Source organism: Sebastes umbrosus, chromosome 3 (genome assembly GCF_015220745.1).
Source record: "Sebastes umbrosus isolate fSebUmb1 chromosome 3, fSebUmb1.pri, whole genome shotgun sequence".
NCBI classification, from domain to species: Eukaryota; Metazoa; Chordata; class Actinopteri; order Perciformes; family Sebastidae; genus Sebastes; species Sebastes umbrosus.
In genome coordinates, this window is record NC_051271.1 from 22,487,979 (window position 1) to 22,514,019 (window position 26,041).

The following is a 26,041-nucleotide window of genomic DNA, read 5'->3' on the forward strand; positions in this document are numbered from 1 at the left end:
TCATTTATTCTGGTACTGTGAGCATATAGCAAAAGGCTGTGGAAGGACTTGAGTAGATTCATTATTGATAATATTGACCCTGATTGTATTCTATGTCTAGAGAATGTTTTGTTTGGTTTCCATAAAGGTAACAGTAAAATCAAAGAACATTATATTATTAATCTGATTATTCTCTTAGCTAAATTTCATATACATAAATCCAAATTTAGTAAATCTAAACCTTCATTTTTTGTATTTGAACATGAAACCAAACAATACATTAAATTGATTCTTTCCTCCGAAAACAAAAAAGCTATTAAGACGGTAACTTTATGCACCTCCTTTAATATATTTATCTAAATGTTTATTTCCCCTGGCTTTGTACTGGTAAACTGTTAATCCCCTGGCATCTGTTATTTTGTCTTGTTGTTCCTTTTACAGTTTTGCACATGTCTTTGTAATTGAACCTGTATAACCAGTTTGTGAAATAAAGGCAATAAAAAAAGAACAAAAAATTACCAGGATACCAGAGCTAAAATCCATTGTAGTAGACTCAGACTAGTCACCATGTTAACTGTTTTATAGGCTATTTTAGGCTAATGCAGATCTTGTCAATATGCTTCCCTTTGTTTGGGCTGTTTATGCAATTGGTAGGCTAACTGATGGCATTAAAAGTCCAATTGCAAATAAATTATTTTCCTCCCATTCCCATCAGAAAAGTAGTGGCACACCTATCAAAGAGTATCTGCCTCTTAAACTTGTATTTAAAAATCAACAACAACAATAAAAAAACATAACAAAAAAAAAATGTGTCCCTTCAGATAACAAGAAACCTATTTATTATGTCTGACACCTAAATGAGTCCGTATACTTAGAAACCACCTAAAATAGTTGTATGGACAAAGCTGATCATTATGGTTTCCAGAGAAATGTCCATATTTGCAAATTTGGATGAAATAAATTAATAAATACATAAGATAGTTTATTAAGTAATTTAATAAACACGTTCTCTTCCCTCTTGTACATTTAGTTTTGTTTGCACAGCCTGTACTTGTGTCCACATTCAGTATATAGGCCTATCTGTAAATTAAATATTTCCCTATTTGAAACATACACTAAACAAAATATGTTACCAACTACATATGACAATGTGTTTGTCGACGTGCAATACAACCAATCATACAGTTTTACTGACTTCATACAAGTATGAAGTCAGTAAAACTGCATCCACACAGTCCTTCTCCAAAGCAGACATTTTGACTTGTTATAGAAGGAAAAGCACAGGTGTGAGTAATAACATTAACAATGGCTTCGATCAATTCAAATGTCCCAGTAAGCCATGTCAGTGTGACAGTGAGTTAACATGCATAATAAGATAAGATAAGATAAGATATTCCTTTATTAGTCCTGCAGTGGGGAAATTTGCAGTTTATAGCAGCAAAGGGGATAGTGCAAAAAACAAGATGCATCAGCTAACACAGTAAAAAAAAAGAGCTAAACAAAGTGTAACAAAATATGAACCATTTAAATAGATGGAAGTATAAAAATAGGAGCACTATATACAGTATTGACAATAAACAGACTATTAACAAAATTGCACAAGTGGAAAAGAGGACCCTGAAGACAAAGCATCAAAATTGAATTAATCAATCTTTCCTTTTATTATTTACTCCTGTGCTTTTCCTACTATGACATGTCAAAAGGCCTGTTTGAGCCAGACAACATGGTTTGCACCATTTCCAAAATCAAGAAGAATCATATCAGTCTGATTTAATAATATAATTCTAACTCGTTACATTCATTCGTTTTCACCATTAGAAAAAGATACATCTTATTAAAGCATGGTATCTATATTTTATACAGAATATTTTTGATATTTTTTTAAGCTGTCCCTATTTTTAAAGTTGCGTTAGATAAATAAAAAAATATATATATATATATGAAAAGAAGTTTGAATTATGTTTTTACATAAGATATGGAACCTCTCAATCATGAGATCACGTGTCATATTTACTGGTTGTTGAAGCAAAATAACCATCATCCATTGTTCACTCCCTTCAGAAAAGCATTTATCTCATGAATGTTTAAGGTTTATATTATATGTTTTAGTTTAATTTAAACCCTGCATTAACAAAGTAATTAAAAACACCCATCACAATCTCTTTCTACCCTTTTGCTCTTCTGTACACGCGTATTTGCTTCATATATTTGTGTCTGTGTGTCTTCCTGTGAAATGAGGGGAGGCAGAACTTTCCTTTCTGTTGCTCCATGTCTCCACTGCCCCATAGTCACAGAAATCACTGGTTGTAGCAGGACAGATTGTTCATGAATTTTGTATTGATCCTTTTGGCTTTTATGAATTAGAAATAGTCTTTGCCACAAGTCGTGCGAGCGAGTGCCATGGTGGATAGCTCGGAGGGATCGCCATGCAAAGTGGCATACAGCCATGTAAGGGCAGGGTAGATAAACATATGCTGTGTTTGATCAGACCCAAAACAGATTTTAGCATAAAGGATGTGGCGTCCATTATGTCTCACTGAATCATAGCCATAACTGTAGGGTGAAGTGCGTCGTACAGTTTGTGCCTCGCAGGAAACACATAGACGGGATAAACAGAATGGATGGGTTTGAGGAATAATAATAATCAATGCACAACAAAGGAGGAGACGCACTGTCTGATTCCTGAGATATAATGTATCATCCAAAGTGCACCTCCTTTGTCAGAGGAATACACAAGCCTGCAATTGTTCAACAATTACTTATTTATCTTAATACGTCTGCCATAGGCCTTTGAGTCAGGAAGTGTTCAGACTCACTGAGGGTGTTCACTTCAGTTCATCTGTTCCTGAACAACAACATAAGTGAAGTAGGATGGAGTCAAAGAAGCTCCTATAACATGAACAGTAGAGCTCTGAGTCTCTTTAAAGGATATTGTGTATCCAGAGCCTGATATAGCTTATTCCTCTGTGCCATGGAGCTCCATCGTTGTCCAAAAATGAGCCACACGTTCCGACATAACCATGAACACTAATATAAGGAGGCAATGTAGCTTATTTTGAGTCAATACCACACACGCTGTCCTGCCTGTAAATACCCAGCAGGACACCAAATCTGGGCCTGAAAATAGTCCCCAACATGTACATTATTTACTCCCGTTTGACTAATGTTCATAGGATATCATTTAGCCTTTTGAAAGTATTTGTGACCTGTTAGCGATATGGTTTTGGTCTTTTCATGGGGTTAGTTGTCAATAACAAAAATGTTGTATAACTCCAGCCCTTAAGTATAGGTCATGACAAAAGTACTTCACTGAGTCACACTGGGTCGCACTCATGGCTGGATTATAGGGGAACACCACCTAAATTAATAAATCCAATATGTTATTTCCATTGCCTAGTAAAGTTCAATCAATATTTGTGAACATGAGCTACTCTCTTTCTCAAAGCCAGAAACCAGAGTCTCAAACTTATGATGTCATAGAGTATAATGTCTGGAGCTGCTCCATAGACAATGAATGAGAGACTTTGTGGACCCACAGAATGTTTGTTTTCTTTTTTATACCCAAATGAGCTTTATTCTATTGTGGTGTTGTCAGTTGTGAAACAGAAAATGTTCCCATATGCTCAGATCAGATTCCCCTGGGTGCTCTCAGTGTCATCTATAATGTCTCTCCCTATTCATTGTCTATGGAGCAGCTCCACACATTATACCCATCACAAGTTTTAGCCTTCTAGTTTTTGGATTTGGGAGAGAGTTGTTCATGTTTACTAATATTTTTTGGACTGTCTTAAACCATAGGAATAACATGTATGAATTTTGAAAATGGGCGTAGTTCCCCTTTAACCTGCTTGGAGGCCCCAAGGCTAAAAGGAGCTGCTGGGCCGTTACTAGCCCTCCTGTCCTCCCCCTCTCTGTGCATTGTGAACAGTCTTTCTATGCTGAAATACTACCTGGGACTGGCAATGCTGTTTGATAATTTCCTTAAACAAATAATTAATTTAGGAACTTGCAACATATTGTGATGATGAACCCTTTGCTTGTTTGCTGCTGTTTCCCTGTCTGCAGTGGCTGAACCTGAAGGCCTGTTGTGCCTCATGCATAAAGGCCAGAGTAGCAAACAGTCCCGTTGATATCTCCTCTTCCCTCGCATGTCTTTAGCGTCTAACTTTTTACGTTTTTGTTGCCTTACCTTTTGTAATACACCCATGCTGCTTACACTCATTCATTCATTCCCTACACTGCTGATATTACAGATTCCATCCACCTATTTGTTTATTTGGATTTTATATGAAATTGAACAATTCTAGGACAGATTTCATTTCCTGGGACGTCACAAATCTGAATCTTGAAAGCTTTAAGATACTGTAAAATATTTATCTATGTAATGGCAAATTATTATTTTTTATAATCCACTTTTTCAAGTAACTGGATCAACAATTAAATGGATTCTGTAATTATTAAATTGTGTGATTTTATGGCAAGCAATTGGTAAGCGCTTCAATGATTTATATATTTAATATAATATGTTGTATTTCTCATTTAATTCTTTAATTTGTAACAGGAAATAGTACCACAGAGAGCTTGTATGAAATCCAAACTGCAGTAGAAACACAACACGTGTAAAATAAATGTTAAAAAATTAAGTAAAACACATTTAGTTTAGTTTTAAAAAAAAAAGAAAAGCATGTTGTTTGCTTGCATCCTCCTTTCCCATTACTAGTTCCCTCATAACCAAAGTAATAGACAAGATTCACTGTAATAATATTGTAAATATATATTATTACAAATCTTGTTTTGAATGAATATTAACAAGAGGTTTAAGTTGAAATCATCATCCATCTTTTATGCCTTGTAAACTAGCTTTCCATTGTCTGTGTCGTGAACATTGATTGGTTTTGAACATTTTTTCTGTATCAACAATCAAATCTGAATAAGCTCTGCGTGGAGAGGCACTTTGGACCATTGAGATCCTTCATTATTTGTTTTTGAGCTTTATTCAATTCACCGCTGGCAAGAAACAAGGTTCCCACCAAATTCCACAGAGCTAAAACCACTTCACTTTCACTCTCCCTCACTTTCTCTCACACTCTCTGATTTCTCTCCCTCACTTCCAAGAAAATCACGAATATGTTCCAATATGATTCATCCTAATTTTATTTATTTTTTATTCTCTGACTCAGTAAACCGAGAAATGCTATATAGCAGTCAACGTTTTTTTCTGGGTTACTCAACCCTGATCGTGGCATGATTTCATATGAGGAATATGGACCTGTTTCATAAAGTTCATGACCTGGCTGAGACTTATCACCAAAACAAATAACAGGCCAACGTCCGAAGACTGTTGGTCTTGGGTGTTTTTCAACTTTGTATATGGGATTGCATGGCTCTGGTAATTGTCTCTCATTTTGAGAGGTTTAAGAGTGTAATCCTGGGTTAATGACACTTTTCATCACAGCAAAGTAAACACTGAATTGTAAGAAGTTGCAACAATCTTGAAACAACTAGTGTTTTATTTAATGCATTTAGACCCCCAAAAAGCTTGTTTTATTAAATAATCTAGTTGAAATGTGTTTGTGCTGCATAAAATCAAGAGCTACTTGCATTATTGCTATTCAGTTTTCAGGAAGTTCTTTATTATTTATGACATTGATTATAAGCAAAATATATATGACTACAACACGGATAAGTAGGCTAATGGTCAAACGTTGCTTTCCTTGACCCTTCTTTTGGCAACACAGATGAGAAGTGAGTTTTATGTATCAAATTCCCACCGTCCAAGCTGTTCACATCCTCTCCACTGACATGAGCAACCCTAAGGGCTCAGTTGCCAAGCAGGTCACAGTGTGCTTCAAATCACTCCCAGACGCCTCTTTCTCACAGATGCAGATGAAAAACAGAAGGGGCCCCCTCGACTTCCCAGAGAAACCAGTATGATGGTGAAATAAACCTCCTCAATCCTTTCAGTGGAGATGGAAATTGATTTATTGGTTTAAGCAGCAGCATCAATGACAACAAACATTAGCAAACTATGAATTCCATTTTCTAGATTATAATAAATTGGTCCAATGGATAGTGGTAAAATAATAACTGTACAGATGTCGCCGGTTCTTCTGTACACAAGTGTGCAAAACACTTCAACTAAAGAAGTGCAAGTAATTATACACACAGCACACACACGCACACACACACACACACACACACACACACACACACACACACACTAACACACACAGGTTTACATGTATTCACATATCAAATAGTATAAGGCAGTATAGCTTGTGGTGGCTGAATATGATTTCAACATAAAAAACATTTGTCTGACATTTTTTCGAAATGCCCTTATTCACTTTCTTGGCAAGAGTTAGAAGAGAAGATTGATACCACTCGTTCAATATGAAGCTACTGTCTGCAGCCAGTTAGCTTAGCTTAGCATAAAGACTGGAAACAGTCTACAGTGTACAATATTTATTGTACAGACAAACTTTAAATGAGAAGTGGACTTTAGTCACCGTGATGTCACCCATTGGTTTGTGGACTGCCGTTTTGAAGCCTCGAGTTTGGCATTTTGACAGTAGCCATCTTGTTTTTTTGCAACCAGAAGTGACACGAGAGGGTGGAGCTAAGTACAACCAAATGCTGAGTAAGACATTTTCAGGAGACCAAAAAGATTATAATTAACGTCCATGAACTGAAAACACATTGTGAAAGGGTTAAAGTTCTATGATAAAAACACGGACAACTCGCAGACCGGACGATGCCGTGGTAGCGACCTGTCAATCACAAGGTAGCCACGCCCTAAAGCATACCCTGCTTTATGGTCTATTTGACTCTAAATGGGACCATAATTTACTAAATCATCATGATGTATTGAAGAAGACTTGAAACTAGCGATTGAGACCATAAACTCATGTTTACAATGTTTACTGAGGTAATAAATCAAGTGAGAAGTAGGCTAATTTTCTCATAGACTTCTATACAATCAGACTTCTTTTTGCAACCAGAGGAGTCGCCCCCTGCTGGCTATTAGAAAGAATGCAAGTTTAAGGCACTTCCACATTGGCTTCACTTTTCAGACTTGGAGGTAGCCCACTGGTACAGACCTGACTCCTCTCATCAAACTCTTAGCCAATAAGGGTATTTTCAAAAATGTTGAGCTATTCCTTTAATATGTGGAGCGTTTACCACCACCATTAAAAACTTGCCTATGTCATTACACAGGTAATGTTGTCTGAGTAAAATATTTATTATTACTGCAATATAACACTTTATAAAAGTGGACACTATACATATTCCATTGGTTATACAAGCATAAAAATCACAATTATTGTTTGATTATATTTGTTGAAATTCACAGTGTTTAGAAAAAAAAGCTATTACCTGTCTATTTTTGGTCTATGGTGATATCAGACCTGTCATAATGCATTACATCATATTTATCATTTGCTTGACATGTGCTATGAAAATACAGAGTTGTACCTTATCCGCTCTAAAACCTACAACCCTGTACTTGATTTTATGCCAGTGTACTTTGGCTTATTCTGACACCGGACTTGATTCTGTTGTGATATCTATCATTTCTGGATTACCGACCAGAAGTTTGGCGATCTGTAGATCGTGGTTACATTAAACAGAAATAGTGTTTTTTCCAATGAAGGTATGCATCTTTCTGTTCAGAGACATTTTCCCTCCTTTCCTTATGAACCAGAAAAGTTTTTTGTCAAGCAGTAGGAAGCAAATGAACTTCAAACCGTTCTTCTAATTATACCACAATGTAGCTCAATGAATAATGAGTGCGAGTAAGATACGCTGTGCAACCACTCGCATGTTTAATGGAAAATTAATTGTTGTTCGAGTCGGTAACATGCTTTCCTGTTTTCCACCGTCAATGAGCAGCGAACTCCTGGGGACAGCACATACTCATCTCCCATCATTCCCTCTGACAGCGAGCAGTCTGCTTTTTCCTTCCTGTAGCTTTGTGCATCCTTCCCAGTAGTGCTGCCCTTTACAGGAATAGCACGCTTTGCTACTGATTGAGAGTAATTTATAGTTACCGTTCAGCTGCATCCTGTTAAAGAGTCCTCTTCCTCCTCTTCATCCCACTCTTCCCCTTCTTCTCTCACGCTACAGCGTCACTGTCCGTGGGTGTGGGAATACAAGGAGTTTATCTTGGGAAGTTTAGCCCGCTGAGGGGCTCCAGGCAACTTCAGAGCATTGTGCTCCAAATCCATCCATTGCTCCTTTTATCTCCAGTTCCTAATCCATCCCTGCCAGGCTCGTTTGTTGCTTCAGTGGTCCTAAGGATGTGCATTTATTGTCTGAAAAAGTACTTGTTGATGTGTGTATATATATATATATCAGGGTGTGCATTTGTTGTGTTTTAAAAGCCGCTGGGTATATGGAAGAGCTTGAAAATAGTCCTCAGGTGAGAGATCAGTCGCTGTCTTTCCTGATGCTGCGATCAGTGTGGATGTTGTTGGGCTCGGGGCTTTTACACTGGATACTGGTACCATTCATGGGTCCGATGCTGCTCAGCTGGTTGTCAGAGTAACACCAGCAGCACAAACACGACTTGAAGAACATGTGAAGAGAGAGAGAGAGAGAAATTTTAGAGGAATAGTTCAACATATTATGAAATACGCTTTCTTGTCGAAGGTGAGATGAGAAGATTGATACCACTCTCATATTTCTCTGTTAAAGGAGCAGTGTGTAGCATTTTGGGGATCTATTAATAAAAATGGAATATAATATTCACTACTATGTTTTCATTAGTGTATAATCACCTGAAGAATCGTGTTTTCGTTAGCTTAGAATGAGCCCTTCATATCTACATAGGGAGTGGGTCCTCTTCATGGAGTCCGCCATGCTGCTCTGCCATGTTTCTACTGTAGCCCAGAACGGCCAAACCAAACACTGGCTCTAGAGAGAGACTTTCGCATATTTACGTTACCTGAAGGCCACCGTAGTTGTCAGACTCGCTTGTGAAAGTGCAAAACCGTAGTATCGCCAGGCGCCATCTGACTTTCGTTGCTCCTAAATTAATGTTATTATGGTAAGGATGGCTTCTGAGCGAGGTTTTGCACTCGGCGGCTCACGTTATCACAGTCTTAGAAAGGGACGAGTGAGCGGAGGGGTACTCAGTTGGTTGCAATCTGCAACCACACCACTAGATGACACCAAATTCTACACACTGTCCCTTTAACAGCCTGTGAAGCTGGAACCAGGAGACGGTTAGCTTAGCTGTGTCCAAAGGTAAGACAATCTACCTACCAGCACTTCTGAAAATGACTATCTAACATATTATATCTCATTTGTTTAATTTGTACAAAAGGCAAAGTGTAGATTCAACAAGTTGCGCTTTTATGCAGCGATAACCGGAGGATGGCTGTAGCTTCATATTTACTGTACAGACAAGAGAGTTCTTGATCTAGATCTTCTCACCTAACTCTCGGCAAGAAGCCAAATAAGTGTATATTTCCCAAAATATTTTAATTTTTACCAAGAGGTTTTTCTATCCGTGCAGCTATTCTGTTCTTGTTTGCTCAAGCCCCCCCCCCCCTCTCCCACAAATCCTTTAACATGCAAACTTGAGACATGGTTTATCTCCAGCCCAGGTCCGTTTGACATTTGCAGTGTGTTACCTCAGCTCTACAAAGTGAATACATAAATCACCGGGCTGCTTTTCCATGTTGCTCATGGACTGTTTGCTTTATTGGCCAGGCTACATCTGAAGTGTGTGCATGTGTTTGGGTGTGTGTGAGAGCGTATTACATGCATTAATATCCATCTGCTGTGGGAGAGTACTATACCTTGAAGCAGTTTTTAAACTTCTTGCTGACAAAGTAGAGGATAATGGGGTTTATGCAGGAGTTGATTGTTACAAGGTTGATGCTGAGGTAATTCAGAACCAACATGAAGCTGAAAATAGAAGAATATAATTATTGTTATGGAGCACCACAGAGGCCATTTAAACCTATTTGAGGGTAGCATAATGGTAAACACTTCTGGCAGAATCATGTACTGTTTTTTTAAATAAGAAATACAAAATTATTTTAGTTTTGACCAGGATACAATGGGTGAGATCCTGAACTATAATATTTAAAAAACCCTCAAAATCACAGAAAAACAGTTCCATGTACATTTGTATAGCTTGAAGTAACTTTTGTGGAAGAGGGTTCGTTCAACCAGTAACTCACCTCAACAGCTCACAGCGCCTCTTATCGCCCTGTTGGTAAACCAACTTCTTAAGGATCCTGCTGAGGTGCAGTGGGAACCAGCAGAGGGCAAAGATCAGGACGAGGCAGAAGACGGCTTTGGCCACCTCCCTCCTCTGTAGAGAGAAACAACAGATTCATTCCACCATTAGAGCGGAGATGATGAAGTTTGTTTAATGTAGGGTTAGATGTTAAAACCATAGAAGAAACACTACTGACTGAGCCAATGTGGAGTCATTTTACCACTTTAAAAAGTTGCATTAGATGATAAAGTCACATTACAAATGTTCTTTTGGTTTTAGTGAAATAAAGACCTGACCGTATGTAGGTTTATTAGCGTTAAGGGCTTGTTATTATCATTTAGAAGTATTGTCCGACCTGTTTGAGGTGCTCACTGAGGGCTATCCGGAGGCTGCCGTTCCTGTGGTTGAGCATCTCGCAGCTCATCAGAGTGTAGAACACGGCGGTGCAGATCAGCGGCACACAGAAGTATAAGCCAAACAGCCACCAGTCCTTTGCATTCGTATAGAACTACAGGGAAACAAGCACATGTGAAACAGTAAGTTACATTTAAACTGAAATAAATGCATGTGTGACCCAGCAGTTAAAAAAAGAAACAGAAAACCCGTAAAAAAGAAGAGTGAGGTTTTTCAAACCACAATTGATGTCTCACACATCCTCCGAACTGCCCTATCCACTTACTCTTCCACACAACTCCACCATCTTCCTGAACTTTCTCTTAATTTTCTGTGATTAACCATTTCCTACCAATAGTTCCTGTTGCACCTCCATGTGCTTTTTTTGTTCAACCTTTATTTAACCAAGAGTAAAGACTCATTGAGATAAAAGTCTCTTTTTCAAGAGTGTCCTGGCCAAGATAGGCAGCAGCACAGTTACACGGTTGCAGACATAAAACAAACATAACAATTTAAAACGAAGACAAAAAGCAAATTACAGAATCACAAGGTATCGAAAAAAAAAACGTTCATCAGCATTTAATACATCTACAGCCAGATCTGGTTGCTTCTAAGTCCTTTAAAAGCACTTTAAATACATTTAGTGAGACCAGCTCTCAAAGATTCAGGTAATTTTGTATTATGTAGCAGTAGAGGGAGGATCTCTCTTTAACTTTTGGCAGCTGCTGTTGATGTGGGCCTCGAAGCTCCAAATGAGACATCATGTGTGAATTTGTATTGTACTATAGAAGTAAAGATGAAATATTTTGTCTTGTGCAGGTATGAGCCAAGTAATAAGAATCTAAGCTTTTGTAATTAAACCTAAACCTCCACCAGACCTCCCCTGTACTCCAGTCCACTGCAGTCCATGTGAGTGCTACACGTGGGCATATAATGTAATAAGTCTGAAAAACAAACCACCTCTAGCCCATCCGGCTCTCTGTGGTTGTAAAAAATATGCTCTTTAAAAATGCCACAATTTCACAACCCTACAACGTCGACTATTATCACACAATTTCCATCAAAAGCAAAAGCAAAAAGTTTGCAGATCCACTCCAAACTATGTACCCACAAAACAAAATTTGGTGGGAAAATCTTTTAAAGAAAGTGTGCTATTCCATTGCTTAAATGATGCTGTTAAAGAGGTCAGTTGTGCTCAGATCTCAGCATTGCATTGCTGATATATGAGACAGATTACTCCACGTTTGTACATATGGAATAGATACGCACATGTGGCGCAGCTTGAGGCCCCAGATTTCAGGTCTCAGTAATTGCACTTGGCCTGCAATCAATTATGTGCTCCAAGGATGTTAAAAGGGCCACAATCACATGGTGAGAGGAAGTAGACCAGGTTTATTTCTTAAAGTGATACGCCACTCAAAATATTTTTAGTATCAAATACTGACTTGAAAGGTGAATTTGGGTGGACTACTACTTAAAGGTTCTATATACGGGAGCATTAATATAGCAGCAAACAGCAATTTGCTATGTAAAGATATAGAGGAGTAATGTCTACCTGAGCAGAGAAGGAAGTCGCTCTCCCTCTGTGTGTGTTGTAATCCAACCTTCTCGGTGCAGTGCTGCCAACTTGGCGACTTTGTGGCTAGATTTAGCGACTTTATTTCTAAAAAATGACTAGCGACAAATTTAGCGACTTATCCACATCAGGGACAAAGCGAGAAATATTATATTGTAATCCATTCCCGTGCATGCTGCTCAGAGTAATTATAGTCCACGGCTCTTCTGCTAACAGCACGGCAGCCGACACAACCACTAATATTTTTGCAAATGATTCCTTGATGACATCACCAATATGCAAATATAACATCTGGCGTCTTTAAGCAACTTTTGGAGCCAGTGCTAGCTACTTTCATTAGAAAAGAGTTGGCAACACTGTCTCTGTGCTTTGTTTACGTAGCCGGGCTGGCCGTGCATGCATTTTAGTGCATGTGAGTCTCTCTGTGCCCCACTAGCTAAAGGCCGCCGCTCTGCACTGCGCTCATACAGCTGTTCCCACCGCAGTCACGGAAGCACAGCGCCCAGCCTCCGGTTCCCGCCTAGGTTAACACTGTTAGCTCTGTCAGCAGTGTTGCCGTTGTTTTCAATGTTCATGCTGTTAGCACCGTTAGCTGCTAGCCACCAGCTCCATGTTGAGAGTCGTGTGGAGGCAATAGAAATGCTCTGAATTCTGTATAGAGCTCCTTTAAGTATCAGTGGGTTGGTTTTAAATTATTTATTGCCCAAGCAGGAAATGTTACAGGAGATTTATTTTACTGTTATGTTCATGTTCTAAAAATATATCCCTTCATAACCAAAATAGCACGTCAGCGTGCCATTAAAAACACTCAATGACTCCAAACAATCAACACATGCTTTTAAGACAATGGAAAGTTGAACTTGCACTTTCACTTTGAGTAGTCGGCATGCAGGTGGGTTTCCTATCTCATTGGTCTAGTGATGTTGTGTCTCTATGAGTACGCTGACACAATGTACTATGCAGCACATCTTGGCCTCAATACAAGCAAAACACTGGGACACAAAAGCATTAAACAGCGATTTTCTTATCCAAAAAATGATGAGAAAGGGATGATAACATACCACCATGAAGTCAGTCTTGGGGACAAGCATGCAGGTGCGGTAGGTTTGGTTTCTGCGCTCGAAGGTGTACATGTCGAAGCCGATAGCCTCCGGTACCGCCAGGAAGAAAGACAGCAACCAAATAGACACAATCTCCACGACTGTGAGCAGAGGGATGCCCACTCCCTGAACTCTGCTCCAGGACGCCACGGCTCTGTATCTGTGGACACAGAGGGATAGGATCCAGGCTTAACAGATGGATGAGATACATTACATTGATTAGATTAAAGTAATAGAGGATAGTGAGTTACTGCGGCAGGAATGATCATGATATAGCACTCCTGGGATACAAATTGAAATGAGAAAGCATAAAATGTAACACAGTTACCATGTTATTACTATTTATTAATTGGCTGCAGGAGCTTTCAGTCGGTGCTCCGTCATTAAATAGAAATCAGTAAAGTCATCATTTTCTTTGTCTCTCCTGACTGACAAAGCTAACAGCATTTTCTTTATGCATGGCAGCACACCAAACACAACAAACTGCTCAGTCAGCAAAGAATATCAAAATGTTAAGAATTAATGAGGAGAGATGATCAATTGTTTATTTTAAATATCTAATATTTATATTTTTTGTGAAGCCTCCAAACAGACTGGCCCGTGTTGGCAGAGAGGTCTGTCTGTTGGCTTGTGTTTCCCACGCACTGAATACTTGTTTGCTTGTTTGTTTCATTAATGGAAACCACTTGTCGAAATGTTTTAGTAAAAGCATGCATCAAGATTTTATGGCAAAAACAATATATTTTTCATGACACATTTGAATTTCTCTGTTGAACAACATGGCGGCATTTATATTTCACTAAGTGGTAATGTATCCACCTTTTTCTCTTCCTCCAACATTGAAAAGATACAAAAGAGACTTTCATAACACACACACACACACAAATATGTTTCCCGGAAACAAATGGTGAGCATCTGCTCTTGAACACAACTGTACAGCGCTGCAGTCTTTTTCTCATAATAGAGGTCATTAAATATGTTTGCCTGGTTGAACCTTGGAGCCTTTTCAGTGCCTCTTATCTCTAAAGTTGTGTCTAGTGCAGAAAGTGAGATGACACTGAGGTTCAGCACTTCACGATCATCATTTATTCATCGGGGAATTTCTACTAAGGTACTTATTAAAAAAAGGAGTTGTCAGTATACTTGCTATCAAGATAATGCTTTTAATATTAGCATTATATATAGAGTTTACAGTGCATATATCATGCACTTAATGTTGCAAAGGACTTTAATAATTCCATTAGAGAAGTAAAGAGCATCTTAAAAGAGCTCACACAAGTTTTGAACACAGGGGCAACAAATACTTAAGAGCAGAGATAAATAACTTTAAAGTGAGGATGCTCAATCAGTATTGATCTTTCCCGAAAGTGATCACCATCTCAGATAATCAAGTCTTCATGTCATTAAAGTGGAATCAAATCATAAAATCTCCGCATCTCATAATAACACAAATTACATTAGAAGAAAACAAATGAATCTAAAGCAATGTTCTCTTGAGCTGAGGAAAAGATGGATGAATTGGCGTTGTCCAAAATTAAATTTGTTGAATTTTTTCCCAATGATTTGACTGCCTCCTCAAATTTTATGCAACAGTATCTTCTTTTCCAGCTATGAAAATGATATCTGGAATATTGCACTTCTTTCAGGCTTCAGGCTGACTTTTCAAGACCATGTAACTTTAAAGGAAAGTCGCTCCTTTTCATGTGGGGTCCTTGAGGAAAGACAGGAGGTTAGACGCGCTTCATTCGTTTCACAAGGAATAGTTGGCCAGTCCGGTGCTCACAGAATAGGGCAATTTTGTAACAGGAGACACTTCAGAGACCAGGTCCAAAGCACACTGGAGCACACGGATTTAAGGCAATCAACTTTATTAAAAGACTAACGTTTCGACGCCAACTGCGTCTTTATCAGAGTCAAACAGATCTGAGACTCACATCCTCTGAAATAACCTCCCCTAATAGGGAGGTAGTAGAAGTACTAGTAGTACTATATCATTTTTGATACATGTACATGGATGTACAGCTATTTATATTTACTTCTACTTCTCTCTTTTTATCATTATTATATGATGATGGTTTAACCTGCCTACATGCAGCTTATTGCTCCCTTCCCATTTTTCCGGTCTATGCTGAATCAGTTCCCAACTAGGGGAGAGTATTTAAGAGGATGTGAGTCTCAGATCGGTTTGACTCTGATGTTGGCATCGAAACGTTTTTTAAAGTCTTTTAATAAAGTTGATTGCCTTTAATCCGTGTGCTCCAGTGTGCTTTGGACCTGGTCTCTGAAGTCTCTTCTGTTACAGGGGTCCTTACAATGCATCCAGGGGGTCTCCAGCGAAAAGGTGAATAATTTATTTTCACTATAATTCCATCCATAAGTAACACAATGACAGAATGTCATGTGCTATATTACTTTCAATATCATGCGCAATATTATTTTCTATTTTAGTTTCCTAAATTTACTAAATTTATCTTACTTTTATTGTTATTCTATTAGGCACAAATGTTAATTTTATTTCTTACACACTTTATATTTATTACTCTGTTTTGTTTTTTATTCTTATGTTGTTGTAATTTTTGAGCTACCTCTGGCAAAAGTATTTTCTTAGGGATTAATCAATTTCAATCTTATCATTTCTCTCTTATGCCTATTTTGGTTATGGGTTTCATACACTTTCTGTAATAAAATATCTAAAAGTAAAAATCCAGAAAGACAAAATCTCATCAAATGGGGGTCCAATTTGTGTCCGTTTGGGGGTCCTTGACATGAAAAGATTTGGGAACCACTGCTCTATGTAATGATAAAAACACAAATAGAACCACCATCATGAGAACCAGTTATAATGTCCATGAATTGATTCTCTAAAACCTACTTTAACATTCATATTTAATCAAACACCACATCATAAAAATGTATTTTGGGTCACTTTTTTTCGTGTACACAGCAGGATTTTTGCTTGAACTTGTGACAGTGTCTGATATGATTTATAAAGCAGTGTGTGGAGTGTGAAAGCGCTGACCTGTCCACGCTGAGGGCACACAGGTTGAGGACGGTGATGCCCACAGAGGCTTTCTGCAGGAAGGGCACCAGCTTACACAGACACAGGCCAACAACACTGTCGTCAAATGGGAAGCGAGACGCCAAGAGCTGGTTGGAAAAAACACATACAATAACTGTCACATAAACACTTTGGGAATGAAATCACATTTGTAACAACATTTATTGTTCAACCTTCACACTAATATAGTTTGTCATTAAATCACTGTTTGGTTTAACTAGTGTATGAGTACAAAGTAAATGATTTTAATGAAGTAATCTGTCTTCATGAGTCTTTTGGCAGCTGACTATTAATCTCACTTTTGTTACTGGATTCATGCAGTCGTTAATATCTATTTAAGGCAATTTTACTGCAGATCGAGGCACATCAAAGACCTCTCAGCGTCATCTTAACGTCACAGTGAGTTTAGTCTGACACGGACCATATGGAGCTCATCATCTGATAAAACTTTGGCACAACTTTTGCGAAACATTCACATATCCTGCAAACATACAGCCTCTCAAAACGTACGGCCAAGCTTTAATAATAATTCTCTATGTCATCCCCCACTATCTGAAAGCCACTTCCACAACCTCTTATTATATTATTTCCTCTGAGAATATGAGTCAAGGTCATGTGAATTGAGACTTCCATCAAAGTGGTCTTGGCACTTTTTCCTTCAGCACTGCGTTAAACAGGTTTCCCAAAGCTGAAGCCAAAGGAAGAACCTCACGGTGCTTCCTGGCCTGCCATTGTTTACTTTAAGTTTCCCAGGAGCACAGAAGAGCAGCAGAGAGGAAACTGTTTTCAACGTAGAAGTAGCGGATTATTTTTGGAAACACTGTCACAGCCCCGAGGAAGCGAACAAGGGGCTTCAACATGGTCTCAACATTGTAGACGTGGCTCTTTCTTTGTTTGTGCATAAACTGTTTCCCCTGCGGTAAGATTTCTGTTTCCCTTGTGCACATGTGTTGGTCAGACTGCGAAGTTGCTGTGCCCTCAAAGTTAATTCTAACCAGGTGGCTTTCTCGATTTTTTTCTCTTGTAAAATGGCGTCTCACAAGATCAAGTTGACTGATGACTTCGTTTTGCCATCATTCTTGATTATTATACAAAGCATGACACTATTTGTTGGTATAAATCAACCCAAGACAGGAGCCCTAAGCATCATTCATCATCATTAAACACTTCATATTTTAAAGTCACAATCCGTAGTCCTAAAGAAAACAAAAGTGTTGGAGTCACCAAAAATCGATTGACAGGTCTTTTGAAAACACTCATAATTAGCATAGACAATTACTAAATGTAAGTTCTGATACTGTAAAGGGTTTGTTTACATAAAAAGCCTTTCTAGGGAAAAGTGTTGCAAATTAGCATCTGCTAAACACTATGATACTTGCATTGGATAGCTGTTTTCAGTTTTTTTAATATACATAGTATCTGTCCCTATAAAACAAAATCCATAAATAAATAATACAGAAATCTGTAATGCTCATAAATACAGGAATAAAATGAGCCGACTTTTAATTACGACCGGCTGAGACACATAAAAACACAGATATTTATTTACACTGCAGCATTAGTCACATTTTTGAACCTCACTTTTATTTAGATAAATAAATGAGGCTTTAATAAAAAACTGAACTCCACAAGTGATTTATATAAAAAAATAAACCCTCTAGATAAGGGTCAGTGACTAATATCCTAGGTCAATACAAGGCCACTGGCATGTGTGAGTCCAGCCTGATTCCTGTGTTTATTTAAGCCAGTCATATCCCTGCTCCTCTCATCACTAATCTGCCCACACGAGGGAGATAACGGCGTCCAGCTGATTACTCTTTCCCGTCTATTTGCACACTCCCTTACACCCCTTCCCCACTTCCCTCCTTTTCCCGTCTGGAATATTCCACTTTATCTCTTCGTCTCGCCTCCATTGTTGCTGCATTTCATCATATCGACACAGAGACCCTGCACTCACCAGCTTGGATTTCAAAATAAGGTCAAGGCTTTGATTAAACATGCACGAACAGAGTGAGAGCTGTACCTTGTACACATTGATGGGTATATCAGTGAGTATGTACATAAGGTCCCCCAGTGCCAGACTGGCGATGAGGGCGTTGGGCCCGTTCCTCATGGTCTTGTGCTGGTATATGATCCTCAGCAGGGTGGCGTTGCCGACCAGGCCGACCACAAACACTATAATGGAAATTATGGTGTTGATGTACTTAAAATAGTTGTTAATGGAGGTTTCTGAATCGCACATCGGCGGTCGTACCCGCCTCTTTACGACAGTATCATTTCCAGATCCCACAGCTTGTGCGTCGGCCCTCGGGGCCCCCAGGTGGAGGCCGGACCCCGTGCTGGGAATGACGGTGCTGTAGAAAGCCGGAGACTGGAGGGTGGAGTGGACGAGAGAGTCCTCCTCTGCTTCGTCTCTGTTTATCTGGCACATTCCTCTGGCTGCCATACAGGCCATTAGCACCAACATATGCACAGCTGGGGTGCCCATTATGGAACACATTGGGTGCTTTGATTTCACTGATTGAAAGACGGTCCCGATATATCACTGGTGAGAAAAAGAAAAGAAACAACAAGAGGGAAAACAAATGGTTATTTTTCACACACTCAACACACTTTCCAGCAAACTTCACCGGTTGTTCCGCATTTTGCCTCCAGATAAGTGGAATATTACATGTCAGTTTGTCCCTTTCAAAAGCTGTGAGGAAGTTTAACAACTTCTTCGAGACTTCAAAAAGGTTTTGCCAAGGGGCCACAGATGGGAGATGCCAGGACTAGTTAGAGTCACAGTTCAGGAGGAGGCATCAGCAGAGCGCGTTGGGCATCGTGTTCGCTCTCAGTCGTCCCTGGAAGAGGGAGCGCTCGGCTTTGTGTCAATAATGTTGCAGCTCCACAGTGAAGCTTCTTATGCTGTTTTCACAGTGAGCCTCTTGTGTGGGTTTGCAACTGAATGATTTCCTCCGTTTTGCATTCTCCCTCTGTTTCTAATTTAGAACGGTTTAGACATGTGGTTAAAAAAACAAAGAGCTGCACTTTTTTTTTAACATGAAAGAAGTGCTGCAGGGCTGATTTCCATTCAATGTGTTTCAATGCAAGCACAAAAAGGTTAAAATAAGAATCAGATGAAGATCCAAATCTGCAAAAACAAAATACTTTGGATTCCCCTCTGAATATATATATACCTTCACCTTTCCTGCCTCCACACAAAAGCAAAAATCAACAAACTTTTCTGGACAAAATCAGAGTTAACTCATTCCACCAAACTCCTGCTAAAGAGCAGATAAAGTTTCAAACTGTCAGATCGATAGTGAAGCCCTTTTCATCATGTCCCAGCACAGGCAACTCTTATAGCCCAGAGTTGTTCCTGTTCAAAGTCCCAGCTGTCACCAAGTACACAAAGAACTATTTAGCAGCCAGCCCTTCAAGTAGCATCACAGTTTAGCATCAGCATGACACTGCTGGGATCTGTGACAGCACGCAAACTGATCCGTCCATAAATAATAAATACATTTGGTTTTCACCTACCGCTTCTAAAATGTCTGCCTGGCCCCCTTGGAAACCGTCAGGCAAACTTTCGGCTGAAGCCCCCAGACATCTGTATCACATCACATGAGTAATTAACGCACTATCAAAGCCGCACCGTATCCCACTTGGTTTGAGCAATGCACCCGTCTGCTCTGAGGTGCCTTCGCATTATGGCTCAGAGTTTCCTGTGGAGAGTTTGCAGTATGTCTGAGTGTGTGTGTGTGGTTTCGTGTATCTCTGCATGTGTGTGTGTGTGTGTTGGAGCACCAGTGAGACACTTTGACTGGGTGGGATAGTAAATCTCCACCTCCCTTTGGTAACAGACTGGGCCCCCTTTGGAAACATCCCCCCCCTACCACCTCCTTTCTCCTCTCTCTCAGAGGCACCGCCTGCTGACAGTCATCTCCAAGGCACACACACACAGACACACACAAACACACACACACGTAGGGACAGGGGCATCTGGGAGCCCCAACGCCCCTCCAATCTGCCCCCTTTTCCTTAAACCCTTCCTACCTTCTCCTTCAATCCCTCTCTGCCTCACATTATGTCTTGTATACATTACATGCAACTGTTTCCTCACACGAGAGGCAGCAGAGATTAGATGGGAGGGAGGAAGGCACCGGGAAGTCAGTGTCCATGTTGTGATGTTACAGTATGTTTCCCTCATTTGAGAGAGAGACGGGGGAAACTGAGACGGGAAGCAGGAGCTAATCATCAGACTGCATTTACTTTAACAGACTAAACTGCTGCACGGGTGGCCGGACCACATCACACTTTGCTAAACGTGAACTTCGGATGCAGTGTTGTAATAAAGCTTTATTATAAGGTAGAGGAAAAAGTGGTGAAGTCTAGATGAGCATTTCCCTTCAATTACCAAACATCCGAATTACAAAACAAAAAAAACACCTAGAAAAGCCAATAAATTTGTTTTTTCCCTGCGTGCAAAACAAACAACGCAAGCAGACAGACAGCACTCTTTGAGATGACTAAATGCCTGAAAGAGAAGAAGACAGTTCAATGTCAAGAGAGAAGAGTGCTCCATACATCAGTGTCCATTATGGATTCCAAAATGGACCGTTTATCATGATGTGCGCTGAGAGCAGGAAGAGGGCTATCGGAGTCACCACGATCGGTCTTTCCCACCGCCAGAGAGCTGACTCAGCAGCTGCTTAAAGGGGAAAACCACTCAATTAAAAATATCCTGTGCTTATCCCTCTTGCCTGGCAGAATTCAGTACGTATTTGTTAAAAATGGCCAATTCTCCACTGAATATGTTAAACAAGCAAATAGATAAATGCATGAGGAACTTAGATGCGGTCCATTGACAGTAAGTAGGTGATCTTATTTTGACTTTGTGAGTTTATGGATTTTGTGGGCTTTGCTTTTACATCAAAATGAACTTACAGAATTACAAATTACATGATTCCTAATTTTCATGCGTTTTCCCATGAATGTCCAGCAACAGGCAACAATTTCTGCTCCTTACATACAGTCTTTTCAAACAAAACTTCAATCTTTACAAGAAACAACTTGGTTAAGTTTAGGCAGCAAAACTACCTAGTTAGGTTTAGGAAAAGATCGTGGTTTTGGTTAAAATAACTCAGAAAGTGGAGTAACTTAAAGGGACTGTTTGTATGAATCAGAAATTGCTTATTAACAGCGACACCTGTGGCCGTTAATTCAACGAAAGTCAGCGTACTGTTGCTCGCGCTCGCGCTGGTGCTCGCTCTACATAGAACATAAAACAGTGAGGCGACACACGTCAGCTAAAACCACAATATCACTATATATTCCACCTGCTTGGCAGTAATGTTAGCTGACCAGACGAAGGTCTCTCCATGAATCAATGCTGATCCTAGTGTTGGCTTTTCCTGCCTCAGCCTTCCGACCGCGGCCGGAGGGAGACACCGGAGTTTCGGTTGGAGACGATAACGTTTCTCGCTGCGGAGCCCCGTCACTTCACAAGACAAACAACAAAACCAAGGGAAACCTCTGTTGGTCTGGAGGAGCTGCAGCATTTATTTCTGCACAAATGTCCACTGTACATTTACTAGATATTCTCAGAGCTAAACTAACTCTTCTGCAGTGTGAAAAGTGCGCGCATGCACGTGAGAGTGGAGCGAAAGAGCGAGAACGAGCGCGGTGTGTGTGAGTGAAGGCAAGCAGGCAGAGGAGCCGAGTACAGCAGAGGAGCCGAGTACAGCAGAGACTCCGGCCCTGGAGACCAAAGCTATGGTCTCCCCCGCGTCCTCCGACCGCGGCCAACACTGTTTTGCAAGAAGGGCTTCACTAGATATAACTTTGCGGTTGTGGTGCTTCCGTATAGTTTGTGTTGGAGACTGAGTCTGAACAGTGTAGCCACACACGAGTTCGCATGGGACACCGACCCGGATTGATTTATACGTGTAAGAAGTTACAAACAGTCCCTTTACATACGGAAGTTACGTGACAAATGAATCAACATTGACTTCTGGTTTCACACGGGGTACAAGTACCAGTCTCCTGGGTGAAAGTGTTTTTTGACTCACCCATCCACCCCGACCTCCTTCCTACATAGCGCTTTTTGCTCTTTATACTTCCTGGTTCACGATTATGTGGATTACATACAAATTGATTTGCTGCGAACGGTGCATGAGAACAGCCTGAACTATTTCTTGATATCAAGTATAGTTATAAATGCTATAAAAAGTACATAGTATATGTACAGGAATGTAATGATATTTTTATTTTATTCATGATAATATAATATTATATGCAAATTCGTGGCATTAGTAAGTAGTAGAGAGTTAATTTATGTACCAGATGTTGCAAAAATCCTGAATGCATCATCAGCTGAAACACTAAACGATGAAAGAAGGAAAAATCTGGCTAATGGTACGTACATACATACGCACATAGTGCACACACATATACAAACACGCTCCTTTCCCTGAGACCTTCAGTGTCAAAGGGCGTTAACTCAACATCCTCTGAGATGGCTCCATGTGTTTCTAATCCTTTATTTCTTTAACCACTGACATATTTGTTCCTTTCAGACTTGCACTGCTGACGTGAAGCAACATGTTCCACCAAGTCAGCCAAACTAAATGTCAAAATATGTTGTTTGTCAACTCATTTCGAAACGTATCATCATCAGGATTACATTGTTTGTTGTGCATTGCAAAATGTATGTGACCATTACAAAAATGATTCATATCACAATTTTCTTATCTGCTATTTAAAGGTGCTATATACGATATCAAGAGCATTAATAGAGAGGAGTAATGTCTACCTGAGCAGAGAATGAAGTCGCTCTCCCTCTGTGTGTGTTGTAATCAGAGCTTCTCAGTGCTTTATGGACATAGCCAGAGCGGCCGCGTTGTCTTTTAGAGCATGTCTGTGCATGTTAGCATGCTAGCTAATCACGGCCGCTGCTCTGCACTGCTCTCATACGACAATGCCGTCTCAACTGACGGCATTGTCGCAAAAGCTTAGCACCAACCCTCCCATTCCCCCTCAGGATAACTGTTATCTCTGTCAGCACTTTCGCCGTTGTATCTCCGTTAGCTACGAGCCGCCGGCTTGCGGTCGCCATGTTGAGAGCCGTTGAGAGGCAATAGAAATGCTCCCAATCCTGTATTTAGCAGCTTTAAAGGTCAGGGAATGATCACGGCATCTGAACAAACCACTAATGCTGTCGTTCTTGTCTAGTGCAAAGACAGTTTTTTCCACTCAGTCATGTTGATAAAAGCTTTTTGGATCGTGCAATGATATTATTGTTATACAGAGCTTGCAGAAATATTACAGCCTAAACCATACAACCATAATTACATAAACCAGTAGGAATTACTTTTGTTATTTTGCCATTTTACTTCAAGTTCACTTTAAGAAATTATTTTGTAAAATAGAAATAATGACTATATCTATATATATCATGCATTGAATACATACATATACATACAAAAATAATATAAATCATTCCCCATGAGACACTGCCATGCTTAAAGTTTTTTTTTTTAACTTGAATGAAACTTTCATGCTTCCTCCCAGAACATAAAATACTGTAGGTTCAGTGTTTATGGTTCATTTGCAGGTACTTTCCTACAGTCAAATGTGACTTAATTGGGTAATGCCAATATTTACAGCCATTTAAAATTAAAGGGATCGTGTTTTCTTTAATTGTAGTCATGAATTTATCATGGCTTCTGAATTAGTTATGGTCAGCAGTGGCGAATATTTAATTTATTGGAACGTGATTTGCTGACGGCATCTGATTTCTTACCCCCTCCTCCCATCCCTTTTTTTTTCCAAAGTCCCTTGATTGTTGGCAGCTTCTATGACATTTTAACTTTTGAGGGTGTAGTAGAGTCTTTGTTAGTAAATCCATTAATATATAAATGATGAAACCTTTACCTGCTCCCAGTTGCTTTGGCTTTCATGTTGTTGTTGTGTTGTTGTTTGGATCGTAATCAGGTATTAATGCCATTCTGTCTGAACTCAAAGATGGCAGGCTGCCTGGTAATTCATATGCTTGTTCTCTGATGGCATCTGTCGAAGTGTGCTCTCTGCATATTGGTACATACCCTATGGGAAATTTCAATCCAGCCCCAGACTGAGTGGGATGTAAGCAATTTCTTAACTGGGACACTTGCGTGAAAACAGAAAGAACAGAGAGAGAGAGAGAGAGAAAGAGAGAGATACAGGGAGGGAGAGAGAGAATAAGTTTGAGGCCAATTCTACTGTGACAAGCAGTGACAGAGTGAAGAGGGTTCAGTATACTGCCTGGCTTTATTAATTTGGGACATATGCTCCACACAAACAAAAAGTTACAGCATGAGAGGAAAAGAAAATCTTGATGGAGGAATTTTCATTATAGCCTGATTAGTGCCAGCACTCGACTTCATCTGAAATTAATCAATATAATATTAACAGACTGTTTTAATTAGGAGGAGGGACGCATTGTCAAAGCAGCGATGATGATATCTGTTGAAAAGAGCCTGCGGAGAAGTTCACGAGAAGAATTTGGCTGTCGTAAAGTTCCTGTAACTTTCTTCACTTTGGCCTCGAGTTATCTGGAGGTGTATGTTTAATGGTAACTGACAGGAGGTTATCTTTAGTACAACTTTGCTATGATAAGGAAACCGCTAATTCTGGGCTCTTGGAGCTCTCAGCTGATTATCTTTGGTACTGCGTCTTCCTCAAGACTAAAGGTCACAAACATTAAAGCATGAGAACAGTCAAAAATGTCTGCAGATATAAGTCTTTTCTGTCTTTTCTCATCTCATTAGAGATCTAGATTTTGCTCAAGTTACTGTACAACGAAAAGTCAATTTCTAGCACATGTCATTGCTGTATAAAACTTACATCTCACTCAGCAACATGTTCTCATACAACATTTCGTATGATATCTTATGAAAAAGTTATTTTTCCTTTTTTCGTTTTCCTACGAATGTCCAGCAACACGTATTCATTTCTGCTCGTTACATGCATATAGTCTTTTCAAAATAAACTTCTGTCTTCTCAGGAAACAACTTCCTTAGGCTTAGGCAACGAAACTACATAGTTAGTTTTAGGAAAAGATCATGGTTTGTCTTATAACACCTGAAGTGGCATACTAAAGTACGGAAGTAACGTGACAAATAAATCAACGTTGGCCTCTGGTCTCACATGAGGTACGAACACCAGTCTCCTGAGCGACAGTCCAGTATATTTTTACCCACCTATCAACCCGACCTACTCCCTACGTGGCATTCGCCGCTATTCCTCCTTCCTACATAGCGCTTTTTGCTCTTTATATTTCCTGGTTCACGATTACGTGAATTATTCATAAATTGATTTTGTGGGATATATACGAATTACACTGCATTACGTTTCGTAGGTATGAACGGTGTATGAGACCAGCCTGCACTCAAAGTTGAAAAGAGAACATATGCTGACTGAAATTAAATCAATACGTCAGGTTTATATTCACATCACAGATATTATCCATTTAGTGCAAACTGGAAGTCACACCAGCAGCATCATAGTTAACACATAAAGTGAATTTTAATTGCTGCCATTGAGTCTTTTGTGAATTATTTCCCTCGATTTCCCACCTGAAGAGCCAGAGTTAGAGGGGCAGCTGTCTTGAAGTACATTTGCAGGGTGTATTTTGCACTTAAGGGATGTTACATCTTTGCCGCTTCATATCTCAGAAC

The 26,041-nt window shown here is 39.6% G+C and overlaps 1 protein-coding gene across 2 annotated transcripts; it reads right to left on the bottom strand.

Annotated features, from left to right (window-relative positions):
• Window positions 1–7,223: 7,223 nt before the first annotated feature.
• Window positions 7,224–24,378, bottom strand: ednraa (endothelin receptor type Aa). Of its 2 annotated transcripts, none has more exons than XM_037765164.1 (8): window positions 24,258–24,378; window positions 18,364–18,885; window positions 16,302–16,429; window positions 13,244–13,442; window positions 10,569–10,721; window positions 10,173–10,306; window positions 9,786–9,894; window positions 7,224–8,547 (listed from the first exon to the last, which is right to left on the bottom strand). In XM_037765164.1, exons 2-8 carry the CDS (start codon window positions 18,838–18,840, stop codon window positions 8,410–8,412), a joined length of 1,338 nt encoding a protein of 445 aa, XP_037621092.1. In that variant the 5' UTR covers window positions 18,841–18,885; window positions 24,258–24,378; the 3' UTR covers window positions 7,224–8,409. The 2 variants fall into 2 exon arrangements, with proteins under 2 accessions (XP_037621092.1, XP_037621091.1); XM_037765163.1 differs by lacking the exon at window positions 24,258–24,378 and adding an exon at window positions 19,863–20,158.
• Between the last annotated feature and the right edge of the window lie 1,663 nt (window positions 24,379–26,041).

Bases quoted from the DNA above. Each gene is read 5' to 3' on its own strand.
- ednraa (XM_037765164.1), bottom strand. From the start codon at position 18,840: ATGTGTTCCATAATGGGCACCCCAGCTGTGCATATGTTGGTGCTAATG. The intron at 16,430-18,363 runs GTACAGCTCTCA...TTTTCCAACCAG, and splicing joins TACCCATCAATGTGTACAAG to CTCTTGGCGTCTCGCTTCCC. The intron at 9,895-10,172 runs GTGAGTTACTGG...TTCTATTTTCAG, and splicing joins AGGCGCTGTGAGCTGTTGAG to CTTCATGTTGGTTCTGAATT.